General features: G+C 39.2%; 1 protein-coding gene across 1 annotated transcript in view; it reads right to left on the bottom strand.

The window, feature by feature from the left end:
• The window catches only part of CFAP61 (cilia and flagella associated protein 61), a 232240-nt gene extending 212673 nt beyond the window's left edge, over positions 1-19567 (bottom strand). The window contains exons 1-5 of the mRNA XM_063443717.1: positions 19409-19567; positions 18765-18918; positions 7917-7993; positions 6831-6898; positions 5037-5163 (exon numbers count right to left, since the gene is read on the bottom strand). Coding sequence (XP_063299787.1) covers positions 5037-5163; positions 6831-6898; positions 7917-7993; positions 18765-18918; positions 19409-19551 — 569 coding nt within the window. The 5' untranslated portion in view covers positions 19552-19567. The remainder of the gene's footprint in view (positions 1-5036; positions 5164-6830; positions 6899-7916; positions 7994-18764; positions 18919-19408) is intronic.
• Between the last annotated feature and the right edge of the window lie 554 nt (positions 19568-20121).

Below are 20121 nucleotides of genomic sequence, written 5' to 3'. Positions count from 1 at the left end.
GAATGAGAGTTCCCCTCCCTGGCCAGGTATTAAGCAGGGAGGGGGGAAGAAAAAAAATAACAAAAATTTAAATAATTAAATAAAATGTTAATAATATAAAAAAAAATATTTAATAATAAAAAATAAAAAAATGCCCACTCCCCCACCAAGGCTCTGCATCACATACACACACACACACTGCACTCATACACACACACTGCACTCACATACACACACACACACACTGCACTCATATACACACACTGCATGCATACACACACACACTGCATTAATTATATACACACACTGTAAATAAATATTCAATTAATATAATTATTTGGGGATCTAATATCATTTAGAAATTTACCAGTAGCTGCTGCATTTCCCACTCAAGTCAATACGTTTTCCCAGTTTTTTGGGGTAAAATTAGGGGCCTCGACTTATATTCGGGTCGACTTCTACTCGAGTATATACGGTAAGTGAACCTGTGATGTTTCAGTTATTAAGATAATATTTTTATGAATATCTGCATTTATGTTTTTGTGACATGTCAAGTCATGTTATCCTGTGTATGCCTAAACAGAAGGTAAACCTAAATAATCTGGAATATCAAAGAGCTAATTAAAGGCAGTCTTACCTTCTTTCCCCCTATCTATCACAAGAGACAGCTCATGTCACGTTTACCTTCTCACCTAATTTTTGGAAAAGCTCTTCAAATGATTTAATGTATTTTGGATAACGTTTTAAAATTACTTAACATTTCGAAAAATATTTTGATTTTGTTTATGTTTTTTATTTTCATATTATATTTGAATATAATTTTTTTTTTTAAGTTTATCCAAAAATACTAACTCATATAAAATGCTTAACCAAACATATTAAATTGAGGTCAAAATTACCATGAGCTTAAATAGTGATTTCTGAAGGTAAATAATTTGGAATTCTAATCGTATTGAATCAACTGGGAAGCTTGAGTCCTTTTTTCTTTATGCATAGCTTTCCAAGGTTTACAGCTTCTGTTTTTTACTGCCACCAAAAAATAAAGATCAAGGTTCTGCAGGACAAGATATCTTGCTTGGGATGAAGTAGCAGAACCCATCATATTATAATGGACAGAACTCCGTAGAGCAGGTTGAATAAAACAGGGCAAAAGTGGTTTAAATGTATTTAGAAAATTGGGCCGAATGGTTCTTATCTGCCGTCACATTCTATGAGAAAAATTCTATGAGAAATACATTTTTAAACCAGGTGACATACAAATCCAAATATTCGACATAGGCCTGGCCTCTATTTTTTCTAACCTGCGCGTCTTAACTTTTCAAGCATATTCAATAAAGTGAGAATTGCTGGGTAATCAAAGTGAATTTTAAATTCTCTGCCAAATTAGCCAATTTTAGAAAAACTCTCCACGTCAATTCTTTACTCAGTTTAGTTATTTTGGTATTTTTTTTTACTTTGAATTCACTCTAACTTCCCAACATTTCTCACTTTTGTGAATAACTTAAACATAATAGATAAAGGACCAATTTTTTATTAGAAAGATTGCTCTAGTGACTCATTCTTACAATGTAATATTTTTTTTTTTTTTTTAAGAACACTTATATTGCACTACACTTTCATTAGACTCTTCCCAGTGTCAGAGGGGTCTACATTGCCCTGGAGATGTAGTGCGGTTACAGTTAACAATTTATTGATGGCTGTTGTCGGTAGACTGATCCAAATAAGGATATACTTCTTCAAATCTTCTGGCAACCCACTAAAATAGCATTCTGGGTTAAGGATCACTTCTCTAAATGCTGATTCCAGGAAACTGTCTACATGGTTTTCATTTGCACACACTTAACAAAAAGTTTGCATCTATTTTTTTTTCTGATCTGGTGATTCACATGGGATGTTTAAATATTTAGCTAAGGTCATGATAGGTGGCATTTTGTTGTCACAAAAAGATTATTCAAGTGCAAAAAAAAACCTTTTGTTTATATATATATATATATATATATTTATTGTTTTTGCACTTGAATAATTCTTTTGTGTGGAAATGTTATATATGTGTTATATATATAATATTACCAGGCCATAAATAATCTCTTCAAATATTTTTTTCAAAACGTCTTGTTATGGATTCAATTTACATATTTTTGAAACCAGACATGTGATTTGAAAATGGAATTTGAAAGGACACAGGTAATCTGTCATATACAAGCGGGATTTACATAATTTAAAGTGAAATGTGTCTACTTATTTGCAATCTCCAAGGACTGGTTTAGGTTGATGCATTGATAACATCAAATAACGGTTTTAAGGTCTATAGCGACCCCTGGTGTAGAGAGTTGTATTTGACATGTCATTTTACAGACTCCCAACAAGGAGCTTATGAAGTCTATATTTATTTGACATTCCTTATATAGCTTTCCTAATAGGTGCTATCCATATATTAGTTAAAACAGCCATCAAAAAGAGTAATAGTCGAGATGAGTGGATGGGGCTTTAAGATCCTAAAGAAATGAGAGATCAGTTGGTAGATACTGTGATATATAACCATTGGTCTTATGACAGCATGGAAATGTCAATTGCAATGTCATTATTAGTGATATCAGTAGGTAAGACAAGTAAAGCACTGAAACTGGCTCACTAGAAAGCCTGTCAGTCATTGTGCTAGGAAAAGCCTAACCACAACCAGCAGGGGCACAAAAACTATTTATATCCATGGATAACTTTTTGAACAGATTTTTTCAGTGATTCAATGTTTTTTTCAAGGGGGGTGAAGGGTATCAACTCAAAGAAATATATTCTAAAAGTCCAAAATATGAATTTGTACAGATACTCCAAAGTGTATAGAAGAGTTAGGAAGAGATAGGGAGGCGCTCAGATTTGTTTTATTATAATGATGTTGGAGTGGGCTAGTCAAGGAACTGTGATGGTAGAAGGCTTGGGAGACTCTGGCCACCTGAGATAATTGATCATTAATAATTAGGACTAGTGCCTGGGCATCCACTGAACCTAAATGATAGAAGGAGGTTGCAGCAGCCTACAAGAGTCTTGCTGGTTCTCCATAAGGTTTGATGGAGTGAGTTTAGGCACTTTACTAAAAGAAAGGAGGCTTGGATAGTACTCAGTATAAACTTGTTGGATACAATAAGGCAAAAGTGGTCCTTGTTTTACATGTTTAACCAAGGAGACACATAGGTCTGTCTAGATTACATTTTTCTAACCAGTGGGTCTTAACTTTTCAGGCTTATTCACTAAAGGGAGAATTGCTGGGCATTTAAAGTGAATTGCAAATTCTCTAACAAAATTGCCAATTTAGAAAAACTAATTATGTCAATTCTTTGCTCAGTTTGGCTTGTTTGGTCTTTTTTACTTTTAACATTTCTCTCTTTGGTGAAAAACCAATGCCATGGACCCAATTCTAATAGATAAAGGGCCCATTTTCCAAGTGTTACATGGGATGGGGTATCCACTGCCACACTAGTATTCTTGAAGACACATTTCTCAGGAGTCAGAGACACCAAACATACAGAACGTGGATCTAAGAAGTATCCTATCACTAAATTTGTATTAAAAAGGGCCAAAGGACATGAAGTCCAGAGGACACAGAGAGGTCCCTTTTAGAATTGGAAATTAATAAAAGCACAATTTATTAGAATATATTGTAAAGGGACAAACACACACAAAAACATATAAACCCATAAAAAGAGCTACTAGGCTCTCCAAATATAATGGGGCAGGGAGGGTTATAGGGTGATAGAGGCTGGTTGCAACACGTAATGTTGGAGGCTTAGCTATTTTACATGTGGTAACATCAATAAGGCTTAGATATTTTACATGTGGCAACATCAATTACTTTTTTGCAAGATTGAGCGGCAACATTGTTATTTCTTTACCACTGTAGCAATTCAAAAGTCCTTCTGTGTCAAACTACAAACCACAGCTATACAACCTGGGCGTGATTTGCTATACAACCTAGGGATTTATTTCTTAAACATAATTGTTATATCTTATATGCAATTCTTGTAGGGCTTTTTGTCCATTATAGCTATCCTGGTTACTCTAATAATCAAGCTGTCTAGAATTGTTGAATATATATTCATAGAACCTCCAACATTACTTTTTGCAACCAGCCTCTATCACCCTATAACCCTCCTACCCCATTGTATTTGGAGAGCCTAGTAGCTCTTTTTATGGGTTCATATGTTTTTTTGTGTGTTTGTCCCTTTATAATATATTCTGATAAATTGTGCTTTTAGTCTTTTCCAATTCTAAAATGGACCTCTCTGCATCCTCTGGACTTCATGTCCATTGGTCATTTTTGTATACGATTTTATGTAATTTCTAGGGTTACCCCCTTTGGAGTTCCCTTTACACACTATTGGTCTCTTACTGGGACATCCTTTTTCTATCCTATCACTAGCCTAATTTCATCAGGAAAACCCAGTTGAAAAAATTTACTGGAATCGGAAAATATTTTTTATAAAATTTTGAATGTATTTAATGCCAGCTGAAATTCTAGAAGCTGAATCTGATAAACAGGTCAGTTGCACAAGAAATATCTTGGAAGCACATTCATAAATGTATTTTAATAACTATACCTGTAAGAACTGAAATAAAAGCTTATGGGTCACTATGACCCCCGTATTAGTTCAAGGGGGGTATAAAACCTTCCCCAAGGCACCATTTCCCATGCAGTGAGTGGGGACATGTCCGATAAATAGCAAGCAGTCAGTGTGTTTCATGATGCTAGCATGGCAAGTAACGCACGTAGTCAGAAAAACATAATCTGCTTAAACTATGACAAAATGCTAGTTATTACAATTGGATGACAAAAAAGCAATCATGGGAAATCCCTTAATTATTTATTTTTAAAACAAATTTATACTGGTTTGCATTGTAAATATATTCTCTCCATCCAATACTCAAATTATAGTGTAAACTTCTAGCAGCTGTTTTAGGAAATTAATTAATGCAAAATAAGATCATGGTTCTCAGAAGGCAGTATTGTTTGGAGTCATGTGAAATATCCCAGTGTGCCTTGTAATGCTGTGTACATGTGAACCTACCTTGCTTCCCTGATGAACAACTGTGGACGGTATTTGTGTCTGTAACACGCAAACACAGAATAATGAGCAGCAATCTCCGACCCGGGAACCATCTTCATGGGTTCAAACACAGATTCTAATGCAGGGACTAGGACAAAAAAAAAAAAAAAACACAGAAATAATGAGATGCATTATATATTTTTTAAAATCTTTTATTTAAGAAAGGCAGGCCAGAAGTTAATACAAATTACAATGTATCCAACATCAGAGAAGGCGGGCAAGTTGTACAAAAACAAGTGACCAATCAGACACGGTACAATACTCATTCAGCAATAATAATACTCATAGGAGGCAATATTAGAAAGTAAATTATCATTCATCATCACCAAAGTGTGGATAGATGAAAAACAAAATTTGCAGCATTTGAGTTTGAAACAATGCACAGATAGAGATTTAGGTTGGTGCTGCCAGAGATGGAACTCACATCAGCATCACTAACTAGCTCAGAAAGCAGCCAGGTTTATATACCTTGAGACAAGCCAGGGGTCAAAGTGGCAATAGATTTGGAGATAATAACAGATGGGCAAATCCACAAGCACAAAATCCAATGGTCAGAATTTTAATTTAGCAGATATACACACTAGGCAGAAACACACACTAGGCAGGAGCACAGAAGGACCGAGCAACTTGGTCAGGCACTTCTGTGCTTTTGAAAAAGGCTTGTGTATAGACCACAACCCTTGCCAGGCTGCCAGCATCCCAGCACTGCCCCCAGCATGAGCTGAGATTGGGGCATTGCCAATAACGGCACCAATCCAGGTGCAGGATTGAGTCCCCCCTGCAGTTCCCAGGACCTGCTCCTCGCAGGGAAGTACTATCCTAGACAAAGACAAGGATTGCCACAATGAGCGACCGTACATCAAAGGAGGCGTTAGTTCCTGCGTGCCAGGATCAAAACTAAAGCCCCACAAATGTCCAGCCTCCATTGACGGCACACAGAGCTGGAGCCAGGAGCAGGTAGGTGCTGGCATGACAGTAAGAGAGTTCAGGTCTGGCTAATGTTTATTCGAAGAAGGTGGTCCAGGATTCCTGGTATGGTCCTGGTCCCCTTTACACCTTGATCTCCAGCTTGTGGAAATATAGGTACTGCAATTTCATGTGTATTGGAGGATGATGCAGTGTTCTTTTGGAATTCCACTGTAGGGTCTGACAAATATATTTAAATAGAGGTGGAACCTTACGCCATCAGCTCCCCTCTAAAATTAGACAAGGGTGTTTATACGTAATTTTTTTATATTTGGACAGCCTGTACTTGAACGGCAGACTTAGTCATCCAATTTCATCCTACTTTTGTTCTAATGTTAATTCTCCTGCAGTAAGGAGAAGTGGTGTCACCAGATTAGGAGTAAATGTCCTCAGCATGGGAGTGCAGATAAGTTATTCCTTTTTTCCCGCATTTCTTTTGGGGGGAGAAGGGACAATGCCAGTAAAGGTAACTCTAATCAAAAACAAGTGTTTTACTAAAAAACTGATTTTTGGTTGGAGCAACTTTTTAACAAGTATTGATCTCCTATCTGTGAAATTGGAACCTGCATCTTGGAAACCAGTTGGACTGACTGAGTGACCAATGCAACATATTTGAAAATCAGCTAGTCTATTAAAAACTGCAACAAACTTACTGTTGCTACAAGCAGTATATATTACCCACAATGCACAATACCCAAGCCAGGGTGTCTAAATATACACTCATATCATTGAGCAGCCATTTCTCAAGATAACTCATATACTAATTATTTTAGTAATGTGGGAACTTACCTAAATCAACATTTTGTGGAATAATGAGAAATATGAAGTGCACTTCTGGAACTGCGTCGAATACAACTCTGTGCAAATAAAAATATTCACTTTAGAAATCACAAGCATTCATAAGGACGCCATTATAAAAATATACTAGACAGTAAGTCACAGCATCCCAGAAGTGTGTGCATTGTAAGGCAAAGCAATATGTGCAGTGTAAGATGAACCTATATAACTTCTAATGGTTATAATAGTGTGTGGGGTGGGTGAAGAATCAGTGAATGCAGTTGAGCAATCCATACCTTCCAACATTGGGAGGTATGCGGGAGTTGCCATTGATGCACCCATAATAGGCATGACCGCCCACAGAAAAAGCGAGTCAGACTGACTTCAAATACCCCGGACAGGCTCCGGTTGGTCCTCAACGTACAGGACTATACAGAGAGTAAGTGTTCTATGCATGGTCCTAGTGTTCACTTCACACTGTGCTGTGCATGGTCATCTGGGGACACCAGGGAACTAAATTGGGACAGTGGGACAAGACCGAGAAAGTGGGACAGTCTGGAGCACGGCAAATCTGATCACTTCTGTTCAGTCTAATACAGTATGTGTATATGGCAAGCAGGCTCTGAATATCAACGATAAACTAAAGTTTTAAACACTTTTATTCAGTTTACATTTAATTGGCAAATGATTGGCGTTACCATACGTTTTAGTGAATATACCTTATGGGCCTTATTCACCTTTTTGGATGTTTTTTCATCTTAGTTGTTCTGGCCTAAGAATTGCAACACCCTTCTCAATTCTACATTTAATTAATTTACTAAAATGAAGATTGTCAGACTGGAATTTTTTTCAAAATAGGGCTATGGCTTCAGTTTTGCTATTTCGCACTAAATTTCAAAATGCACTCTGAATTGCAGACAGTTTACACACTTTAGTGAACTAGTTCCATTGTGATAATGCTCAGGATATATTGTTTCATATCAGATCAGGCAAATATAGATGCATAATTGATGCAATAGAGTCCATCACTCAGCACATGCAATCGTTGATAAATCACAAACAAAAATTTTCGTCATAAAACATACAATCAAAACTTACTTAATTATTTCCTGGATGCTTTCCGTTGAATATTCATCTTTGGCCACAAAAAGGTGCAGAAATAATGTGTTCAGAGGCTGAAAAAGGCAGAAATAGAGGTAGAAAATATATAACCTGCTGAATGACAGTATGTGGAAAAATAATTATGTTTTACATTCATCTCATCTTTCTGATTCTTATAGTTCAAAATTGTTTATCAATGCAGAATTTCCAGAGGAAAAAAAAGATTTTTGAAACCCATTTGTCTCTGTGTTTTATTGATGTGTATCATGTACAGTTTTGGATGTATGAGTAATATGAGTTTAGGTATCAAGACAAAAATTGTGGGCAACTCAAATTAAAACATATGGGCCAACAAGGCATTGCTGGAAAGGGTCACCACAATTCCCTGTTTAGTAAATAAACCCCATAGTCTGAAATATCGCTGCTAAATAGATCAACATAAACGTAGTCCTTCCTAACACCATGGACTCATTAAAAAAAAAAAAAAAAGCGACAGAGTGAAGTATTATGAAGTATTAAAGGGACACCATAGTCACTAAATAACTTTAGCTTAATTAAGAAGTTTTCATGTATAGATTATGCCCCTTGTAGTCTCATTGCTTAATTATCTGCCATTTAGGAGGTAAATCACGTTGTTTATGCAGCCCTAAGCATTGCTCACTGCATGTGACTTACACAGCCTTCCTAAACACTTCCTGTAAAGAGTCATTTAATGTTTATACTTCCTTTATTGCAAATTATGTTTAATGTATAATTTCTTATCTCCTGCTCTGTTAATAGCTTGCAAGACCCTACAGAAGCCTCCTGTATATCAGTTCAATTTACAGAGCAAAAGATACAAACCTTTAAAGTAAATTCGTCTGATTGGAAATGAAACCATTTTTTTTTTCTTGCAGACTATACCAGTCACAGATAGGGGAAGTGTGGCTAGGGCTGTATAAACAGAAACAAAGTGATTTAACTCCTAAAAGGCAGATAATTGAGCAGTGAGACTGCAGGCGCATGTTCTATACACCAAAACTGCTTCATTAAGCTAAAGTTGTTTTGGTGACTATAGTGTCCACTCATGTGCTTCCACTATCCTCTGCACCACTAACAAACAGAGTAAAAATATAAGTTGGTTCCAGCAATGATGGGTTCAGGTTGCACATATGGATAGAAAATGTGTTGAACAAGTCATTTCCATTACTGGAAAATTGGACATATAGCAAGACATAGTGGAATCCAGCATAGTTTAAAGACCAGAGAGTGTTTCTGGCTCTTAACAGATTTAACATACAAGATCATCTTTTAGTCCCTTGTAATAAACTTAGCATTTCTATCACCAAATGCTGATCACAGCATGTGTCAATGGGATCTGCAGCATCGTATACAAGGGGGCAATTGGAGAATGCTCTCTCTTTTTTATAAATGGTGCATATCCAGATCATTGCTTAGCCCCTCTCCCCAAAACATTTCCTCCAAGTATCCGTGCATGGTTATATTTTAGGACAAGGGATCATGCTAGTAAAACAATGCGCCTACAATAATAATCCTAAATGAACCAACAAAAACCTGTTAACTCAGATAACGCAGCAATAAACCTAAGAATCCCTGCACAGATCATTCCAAGATGGTTTCAGTTTCCCTAATGACAGCATATAAAATATTTGTTATGGAGAATTTCTCAAGCTTCTTGAATTTAGTATAAAGATTTATTTATTTTTTTGTATTTTTTAGAAACCTCTCTGTATGTTTTTGACAGATTTACTATTACATGGTAAAATGACATGTCCCGTAAGACATAACAGAATAGCCCAGAACATTTGTCTGGACTGGACGTAACATAGCCCAAACAGCATCACCCGTTACTCAGAGTATATTGTAAGGATATCTTAAAGTTATATATAAAAGTATGAATGTGATAGAAGAAATAAAAAAGAAAACAGCAGAGTCCAAACTGAATTTTTGAATGTTTTTTATTTTATTGGTGAACATAGAGGACGGATACAATGACAGGGTGCCGTGGGACCACACAAGCCTGCAATAAATCTGGAAATCAGCTGTTACAATAAATCACACTTTATCATGAGAATGTTTCCTACACAATTAATGCATTAAGAGTGGTTTCAGCACTGCCTGCTGGGGCTTTTTGTTTAACATTTTGCTAATGACAATAATAGAGCAGGTAACGGCAATTTATGTCTGAGACAAATTAGTTAATTGCTATAAAAAACTGTGCCAAGGCTGCAAATATTGAGTGTATAATTCAGTGTTTAAGATATGAGCTTATGGATGAACAAAGGAGCTGTTCAAATGTTTCTGTTTGTTTCAAATGATATGATTTGACCAATTTCCATTACATGCTGCTTGGTTTAATACCCTGTCTTCCAGAGCAGCCGCTAACAGGAGCCTCTATAAAGGAGATACACGTACGGACACTACAGGGAGCCTCTATAAAGGAGATACACATACGGACACTACAAGGAGCCTCTATAAAGGAGATACACGAACGGACACTACAAGGAGCCTCTATAAAGGAGATACACGTACGGACACTACAGGGAGCCTCTATAAAGGAGATACACGTACGGACACTACAAGGAGCCTCTATAAAGGAGATACACGTACGGACACTACAAGGAGCCTCTATAAAGGAGATACACGTACGGACACTACAAGGAGCCTCTATAAAGGAGATACACGTACGGACACTACAGGGAGCCTCTATAAAGGAGATACACGTACGGACACTACAAGGAGCCTCTATAAAGGAGATACACGTAAGGACACTACAAGGAGCCTCTATAAAGGAGATACACGAACGGACACTACAAGGAGCCTCTATAAAGGAGATACACGTACGGACACTACAGGGAGCCTCTATAAAGGAGATACACGTACGGACACTACAAGGAGCCTCTATAAAGGAGATACACGAACGGACACTACAAGGAGCCTCTATAAAGGAGATACACGTACGGACACTACAAGGAGCCTCTATAAAGGAGATACACGAACGGACACTACAGGGAGCCTCTATAAAGGAGATACACGTACGGACACTACAAGGAGCCTCTATAAAGGAGATACACGTACAGACACTACAAGGAGCCTCTATAAAGGAGATACACGTACGGACACTACAAGGAGCCTCTATAAAGGAGATACACGTACGGACACTACAAGGAGCCTCTATAAAGGAGATACACGTACGGACACTACAAGGCGCCTCTATAAAGGAGATACACGTACGGACACTACAAGGAGTCAGTGTCCCCTCATGTCTCCATATCGCCCAGTGTCCCCTTGTGTCTCCGTGTCCCCATGTCTTCCAGTGTCGCCTAGTGTCTGGGTCCCTATGTCTCCCAGTATCCCTAGTGTCTGGGTCCCCATGTCTCCCAGTGTCCCTTAGTGTCTGGGTCCCCATGTCTCCCAGTGTCCCATGTCACTAGGATACTAGAGGACACTTAGAGATATAGGGGACACTTAGAGACATGGGGACACTGAGACACTTGGGGAAAATGGGAGACATGGGGGCACTTGTGGATACAGATGTAGGGACACTGGGAGACATGGGGACACAGAGACATGGGGACACTGAGAGACATGGGGATGCAGACAATGGGAGACTAGGGGACTCTAGGAGACATGGGGATATAGACATTTGGGGATACTGGGAGACATGGGGACACAGAGACATGGGAAGACTGGGAGACATGGGGATACAGACACTGTTAGACTAGGGGACACTAGGAAACATGGGGACACTGAGACATTTGGGGACACTGGGAGACATGGGGATACAGACACTAGGGGCACTGGCTGGGAGACTTGGGGACACTGGGAGACATGGGGACACTAAGACATTTGGGGACACTGGGAGACATGGGGATACAGAGACACTAGGGACACAGAGAAATGGGGACACAGACACTGGGAGACATTGGGACACGGTGTAGAAATGGACGAAAAGAAGGGGTAGATCCTCAACTCCGCAAAAGCGGGTGAGATCTACTCACATCCACAAATACCTCCTAATGTCAACGTAACATAGAAAATGGTGGAAACCTTTATTAGTAAACATAAAAAATAAAAAAGAAGGATAATGCTAGAAAATCAATACACCAGAAAACAAAACGTGTCACAAACGTGCAACAGTGTAGGATATACCTAATAAAAGACCCAGGTACACTCGTACCGAGAGGTCCGGCATGGATAATGCTGGATTCTGAATGACTAAAAGTGTATGGGCCAAACTACGTCCACATGTAACAACACGCATATCCCAGAAAGCCTAATATCCAGATTCTACATGACAACTCTAGGTATAGTTAGGTACACACCACGTGGGCATCTAGTTCCCAATTAAATTCTATGCTTGATTTAAGTATAAGGATAAGATAGAGCCACTGGGAGGGACCCCAATATGTAAAGAGACTACTTATATAAGCCTATCAAAGAAAAAATGACTAGCAAACCTCCCTTAGTAGCGGGGATAAAAGTGAGGGGTAGACAGCTGGTATCGTTAGGGAGCCTCTAAAGGCTGGGTGCGTACCTAACTATATCCACAAAGAGAAGCTTCCCCATAAACTCCTTGTCAAATACAGTCAGTTGCACTAAATACAGAAAATAGGGAGTAGGGGAAACCCAAAGGTAATCACATATAGGACTAGCACCCTAGTACGCCCTAGAATAGCTCACTAACTAGCAGGTAAAAACTGGCATATCTACCTGCTGCTTCAAGGCAGCCGCAAAGTAACCCTAAATAGTAGAGCGGAGGAACATAGTCAAAATCATTATTAATAAGGCTAAATTAAAGTAAAGGCATCAAAGTGACCAGGTAGGATTAAAATCAAAGAAAGAAAATTCTAGCTAAGTATATGCATCGGCAAAGTAAAGTAAAGCTCGATGCGCGTTTGGCGTTTACATACGCCTTTCTCAAGTATCTCAGTGTCCCCATGTCTCCCAGCATCCCCAAGTCTCCCAGCGTCCCCACGTCTTTCAGTGCCCCTTCGTGGACATGGGGACACTAAGACATTTGGGGACACGGGGATACAGAGACACTAGGCACACAGACATGGGGACAGAGACACTGGGAGACATGGGGACACAGAGACACGGGAACACTAAGACATTTGGGGGCACTAAGAGACATGAGGACACAGACACTGAGAGAAATGGGGACACTGGGAGACTAGGGTCCCCATGTCTCAGTGTCCCCAAGTCTCCCAGTGTCTCAATGTCTTCCAGTGTCCCCTAGTGTCTCCCAGTGTCCCCTAATGTCTCTTTGTCCCTATGTCTCCCTGCAGCCTTTCCCCCATCCCTCACTTACCTAAACTGTGGGCTGTCTCTGCAGGCTGGGAGCTGCTGTCTGAACTCTGTCCTGTGTAGTTGCTCGCCTGCGGATCAGTGAATAGAGAGAGGCAGGCATATGCTGTAACTTCCTATCCCTGCCTCTCTCCACACACAGCGACCCGTACTGGCCAGTGCTGGTATTGCAGAGTAATCTCCGTTTATACTGAGAACAATACCTGCATTTCTATTGCCAATATTACTGCAATACCGGCACGGCCAGGTAGCCTCAAATACTGGCAATGCCGGTAAAATACCGGCCAGGTGGCAACCCTACCGGCAGTGGGTAAAAAAAAAAATATTTTAAAAAAGTTTAAAAAAAATAATATATATATATATTTTATTTTTTTTTAAATCAATGGACCTATTCCATGGGTATCGGCCTGGAGCTGCAGCTCCATCAGCCCCTATGTTAATCCAGCCTGCATACAGCCACTAACATAAACCACTTTAACCCCTTAACGCCGTTACGGCGTTCTATGCCGTCGCGGATTTAAAGGGCTTTAAAGCCGTTGCGGCGGCATAGAACGCCGTAACGGCTGAAGCCCCCAGGAGGTAAGCTATACTTACCTCTGCCGCGATCCTCTTCTGGGGGGCTGCCTGAGAGCCCAGGCAGCCCCCCTCCGGCAAATGAGGCCCCCGGGGGCCATGTGATCGCTCTCAAAGATCGATCACATGGCCCCCTATAAAATATTAGACAGTCCCCCTGCTGGTAGGAAAGTATAAAAAAAAATTAAATACACATGTTAAAATAAAATAAAAGTATTTATATATATATAATATATGTATATATATTATATATATAATATATATACATATTCTATATATGTAACGTCATACATAATGTATTTTAATATTAATATTAGTATATATATTAGTATTAAAATACACTTAGAATGACGTTACATATATATAATATGTATATATAGTATATATATAATAGATCTACATATATATATTATATATATACGTATAATTACAATAATAAATAAATAAAATAAATAAATAAATAAATAAAATATTGAAACAAAATTTTAAATAAATTATATATTCATATGTAATTTCATTCTAACTGTATTTTGTTATTAATATATATATATTGGAAACAGAATACACTTAGAATGACATTCTATATATATCTATCTATATATAAAATACAAATAACCGCAAATATATATATATAGATAAATACATATAATTACATTAAAGATTACATTAGTATACACGTAGAATTTAAATACCTATAAATGAGTATATATATTAAAATTCTACGTGTATATTTAAGTAATTTTTTAACATAATTATGTCATTTGATTAATTAAAATTTGATTGACATGCCTGACAACGCAGGGAGAAAGTGCAGAGAATTTAATTCGCAAGCACTATATTTGACCCTGTAACTCTCAAAGACACCATAAAACCTGTATATAGGGGGTACTGTTTTACTCGGGAGACTTTGCTGAATTCAAATATTAGTGTTTAAAACTGGTAAATTGACTGAGTGTTGCTGTGCATCGTGCAGAGCAGAGTCCCCCCAGTCAGGCCAGGTCCAGATCATTGTGTCTCCCCTCTTTGACACAAGAGACCGTCTAAAAATTACAGTCAAGGGGGCGGAGCCTAGCCATCAAGCAGAGCAGACGTGTATGTCCTGAGCTCCTGCAAATTGGGCTGAATTTAAGTCTTTAACCCCGGTAAACAAGTGACTTTAACACAATAACGAGAACCACAATACTGAGGGGGATCCAGCAAAGCGACCTAAAGCCTAAGCAAAGCCTAATACCCACCGGGAACCGGCGATCCACTACTGCAACCTGCTATAACGGAGCGGAGGAGAGGCGGCCGATCTCCCTGCTCACAAGCAACACAAACGTTTGGAACTGCTCCTACCCCCCCCCCCCTTGGACCGGCGGGGGTTATCCCGGTCCCCACTGGACTATTACAAGGGGCCACCACTGCACTTACCTTATAATCCACACTGAGGCCCAGAAATGATCTACAGGCCTCACCGCTAACACACTCGGAGCAAAGCAACCTGAATTAAGATGGCGGTGGCGACTTACCCTCAAAACGATACCAGCGTGCAATCAGAACTGTTCCCTTGTTGCCCCATAGAGCGACTCCTACAACGAATTGATGAGCACTTTAGGCACTTCTGGAGAGCTCTGGGGCACCGGGTAGAACAGCTGCAGCCCCAACCACGTGCGAAGGCGCGGAGGGGTGCAAACCAGGGAGCGCAGGAGACCCCCTTGGGCCTAGTCGCTTCGGCCACTGGCCTACCTGGGCTGAGGGCCACCAAGGGCTCGACCCTGAGACATCGCCCACATAGACGGAGGGTTCACCGCCATTGGCGTCGACGCACCATCGGAACCCACCGCTACTCCCCACCCGGGAGGGACCCGGCCCATCCGGACTGTCGGGTCCGTGGCAAGAAGATGTCGGCCTCATCACCGGCCCGGGGCTGGAGGGCATGGTTGCCTCGCTCCCAACGGGCCGCTACCTCTGCGCACTACCTCACTGCAGCTATCACCGACTCGGAAAGGGGCTGGAGGTGGAGATATGCAGCACACTCGAATTGCAGCAGCGCTTCCCCAGTTAGATCCCGCAACCAGTCCCGAGCAGAGCCCAGACAGGGAATTGGGTGAAGAGCCGCTACACAAGGGACAGCCTGATTCATAGGTGCCGACCGCTAACTACTTCAGCCGATGACCAGTACCCGCACGTGAGCCCAAATCTGCAAAATAATGACCTAGGACCTCCTGGGCACGCACACTGGACTTCCACAATAGTGAGAGCCTCGTATGAACTAACTAATTACCTGCAGCCTCGTGCCAAAATGCTCGAATGTACAAGGGCCTTGATAACTGGGTCCCAGTGGTTACAGCGCCCGCTGACTTTTATCTGCGCAATATCTACGCATAAACAGTTCCAGCCTTAAGATTACATGCTTGTTTATTGTATTCCATTGCAGTACCGCATCCCTTAAACACTTGTTTTTGACCCATTCATATTGCGGGTATGATATTTTGCCTAATGGATAATCCCAGTGGAAATGCACGGTATATAAGATTTCGTGTTTCACATATATGTTTATATCCAGCATGTTGACCTAGCCTATTATTTAGCACCTACTATATTCGATCAGCAGGTCTAGATTTATATGTTGCATGTTAACCTGGCAAGTCTCTTTAACACTTATGAGCGAGACGTTGTTCAGCCTGGTTATACTTATTGTTTAATATTTAACGTGTTCCATACTCTGATACTCAAAAAAAAAAAAAAATGTGCAAAGTTTCTAAATGCCAACCAATGGTAAACTATGACTGCATAATTGTCTGCACCAGCTGTTGTGGCAGTGCAAACGTGTTTGTCCTCTATATGCACAAATAAAATAAAGATTGACTAAAACTGGTAAATTGTATTACAACGATGATATTTTAAGTAAAAGTGAAGTTTTTTGCATTTTTTACAAACAAACTGCACTTTTATGGACTATATTATTGTTGTAATATGTTTTACTGTTTTAAAACACTAATATTTGTGTTTAGTGAAATCTCCTGAGAATAACAGTACCCCCCATGTACAGGTTTTATGGTGTTTTGGAAAGTTAGAGAGTCACATATAAGGCTTGCATTTCATTTTTTTCACATTGAAATTTGCCAGATTAGTTATGTTGCCTTTGAGACCGTATGGTAGCCCAGGAATAAGAATTACTCCCATGATGGCATACCATTTGCAAAAGTAGACAACCCAAGGTATTGCAAATGGGGTATGTCCAGTCATTTTTAGTAGCCACTTAGTCACAAACACTGGCCAAATATTAGTTTTTTGCTTTTTTCACACAAAAACAAATATGAACGCTAACTTTGGCCAGTGTTTGTGACTAAGTGGCTACTAAAAAAGACTAAACATACCCCACGTTCAATACCTTGGGTTGTCTACTTTTTCAAATGGTATGCCATTATGGGAGTAATTCTCATTCCTGGGCTACCACACCGTCTCAAAGGTAACATTACTAATCTGGCAAATTTCAATTTGAAAATGGAACGTTCTATATTTGACCCTGTAACTTTCCAAAACACCATAAAACCTGTTAATGGAGGGTACTGTTGTACTCGTGAGACATCGCTGATTACAAATATGTGCATTTTGTTGCAGTAAAACAGTATTATGACATTTACAGCTAAAATGTGAGGCGGAACTACAAATTTTAAAAAAAAAAAAAAAATCTCAGTTTTTTTTAATTGTATTCATAATAAATTGTTTCATATATAAATATTTTATATGAAATGAAAGCCCTGTTTCTCCTGAACAAAATGATATATAATAGGTGTGGGTGCATTTAATATGAAAGAGGTGAATTACGGTTGAACAGACATATAGCGCAAATTCCAGTTTTTGTTTACGTTTTGTTTTGATCAGAACGTGCACTATTGACTCCGTCCTGAAGGGGTTAATGCAAACACTGACAGACATACTGCTACTAAATACACCACTGTAATGGAGACAGAATGACATGCAATAACAGCATTAATTAATGTAATGGAAACACTTATAGCCACCAATATAAACCACTGTAATGGAAACAGACGTATGCACACATCCACTAGCATAAACCAATGCAATGGAGACAGATAGACGTAACTGTAATGCAAACAGCTGTGACTAACATGAACCATAAACCTTTCAGGTCTTTAATCCTGCTGTCCACTGACACAAAATGGTGTTCTACAAGGTATGCGGATTAGCATCTCAGCAGCCACTGAACTCTAATTGGCTGAGCTGAGAACTTACTCAGAGTACGTTGTTTATTAGCAACTCCCTGACTGACAAACAGGACTTTCTCCCATAACTCCCATAAGACATTTCTCTTCCAGATTTCTCTCTTAGAATTGCTCTATGTCACATCTAAAACAAAACTTCACCCTCTTGTGAGACACCTGGGAAACAAAGGTTCCTTCACTCTAAGCTCATTCTGCAAAATCGTGCTTAGAAACCCATGAATGGCTATAGTATAGGGGATCTGAGATACTCATCTCACAGGAAGTCTTGCTGGAAAATCTGTGTTTGAAACAACCCTTCTGAAAGAATAATTTACTGCACCAGCTACTATCCTTAAGCCTATTTCTCTCCTCACTTCTCTTTGATATCCCTTCTAGTTTCAGACAAGATTGCTGTGCTTTACCTTTATTTAAATTTATGGCATATATGCATCTCTTCTTCCTACTTACCTTCCCCAGATTGTGCTACAGTAGAGCTAACTCTCTCCATTGCTTGAAGATTGCCTTTTCCTTTTTGTAATTACAATTTGTACTGTGTGACATTAATGATCTGGCAGTAGTGATATTATTGATTATCAAGAAAACGTTTCTACTGCCATGTGCTTTAGACTGCAGAAGATTAGAGATTTGGTCATGACCATTAAGATGTTCTTTATCTATACAGAATCTCTATGCAGTGCTTTTATAGAAAACTCCCTGTGTTCATTTGTCACATGAAGCTGTGAATACTCACTGTACACTTGCTGCTTCCCTCTACGTCCTTGTGCAGCCATGCTTCCCATTCGGCCTGATCCACAAAATCCCAATTCGGATAATCCACCAGAGCAGCATGGGCTATCACACTATTGTCCTCATTGCTGATGGTCACAGCCAGGTTAGCCTTTTCTCTGAATGAAGTTTAGAGAGACAATAATTAGTTTTCATAAGAAATAAACAATATACAAAAAATGTACTGCATATTATTGTATATAGCAATCCTGAAAATGTAGATATTTGCTAACTCTTCAAATGGGCTCAATGAGAAGTCTTTGCAAGGCAGGTTCTCTGAGCAATTGACTGCTTATTGAATTTAGCTCCACTAAGCTAAACAACCAGGAAGTAAAAGGACTGGTTGCCTGATTGACAGCCAAGGGGGCGTAACAAAGGTTAATTTATAAAAGTGTAAAAACATTTTTTAAATCTGCACTTGTTGTAAAATGAAAAGAGAGGGCACCCTCTTCACACAAAAAAAGTACTTCAGCAAGATGAAGTATTCCAGAGTTCTGGAGTGTCCCTTTAAGTTAAATTTGGTGGCCTTGGCAACCATTAGTAATAATTGGCAGGTAGACTTCTGTAAAATCACTCTTGTTTAGGCACTCTACACCAGCACATACTTACAGCAAGTATATAACATTTACTTTTCCAAACAGTCTGTCAGAGAATTCTGTTTGAAGTGTGATGATGTTATGAACATCCGCAGATTCTGTTTTCCTGATTGTCACAACTTCGGTTTTTCCATTTGCTGAAGTTAATATTGTCATGGTGAAGACAAAATATACTGTAATAAACAACGAACACAGAAACATTTTTTTAAAGAACCAAATGAAGAGATAGAATAAGATTTTACTATGGTTTAATGCACGTTTCAAATGAAATACATACATAAATAAACTGGTAGACAGAAAGTCAAATAAACAAAACTGAGAAAGAGACATAGATAACCAAAGACATATAAACAGCCAGAGACACAGATAGAGGCACAAATAGATAGACAGACAAAGAAAAATAGACAGACTGACACATATTGATAGACAGAGAGACACAGGCAGAACACAGAGATAGACAGGCAGACAGACACACACACACAGATAGAAGACACACACAGAGATAGACAGAGACATATTGATAGACAGACACATACAGATAGAAGACACACACACAGATAGAACACAGAGATAGACAGAGACATATTGATAGACAGACACACACACACAGACAGAAGACACACACACAGATAGAAGAGACAGACACACACACACACACACACACAGACAGACAGAAGACACACAGACAGACAGAAGACACAGACACAGATAGAAGAGACAGACACA

The sequence above is a fragment of the Pelobates fuscus genome, chromosome 2 (assembly GCF_036172605.1).
Source record: "Pelobates fuscus isolate aPelFus1 chromosome 2, aPelFus1.pri, whole genome shotgun sequence".
Lineage (NCBI taxonomy): Eukaryota > Metazoa > Chordata > Amphibia > Anura > Pelobatidae > Pelobates > Pelobates fuscus.
Note: the sequence above shows the minus strand (reverse complement) of the source record. Positions and strands in the feature narration are given on the sequence as shown.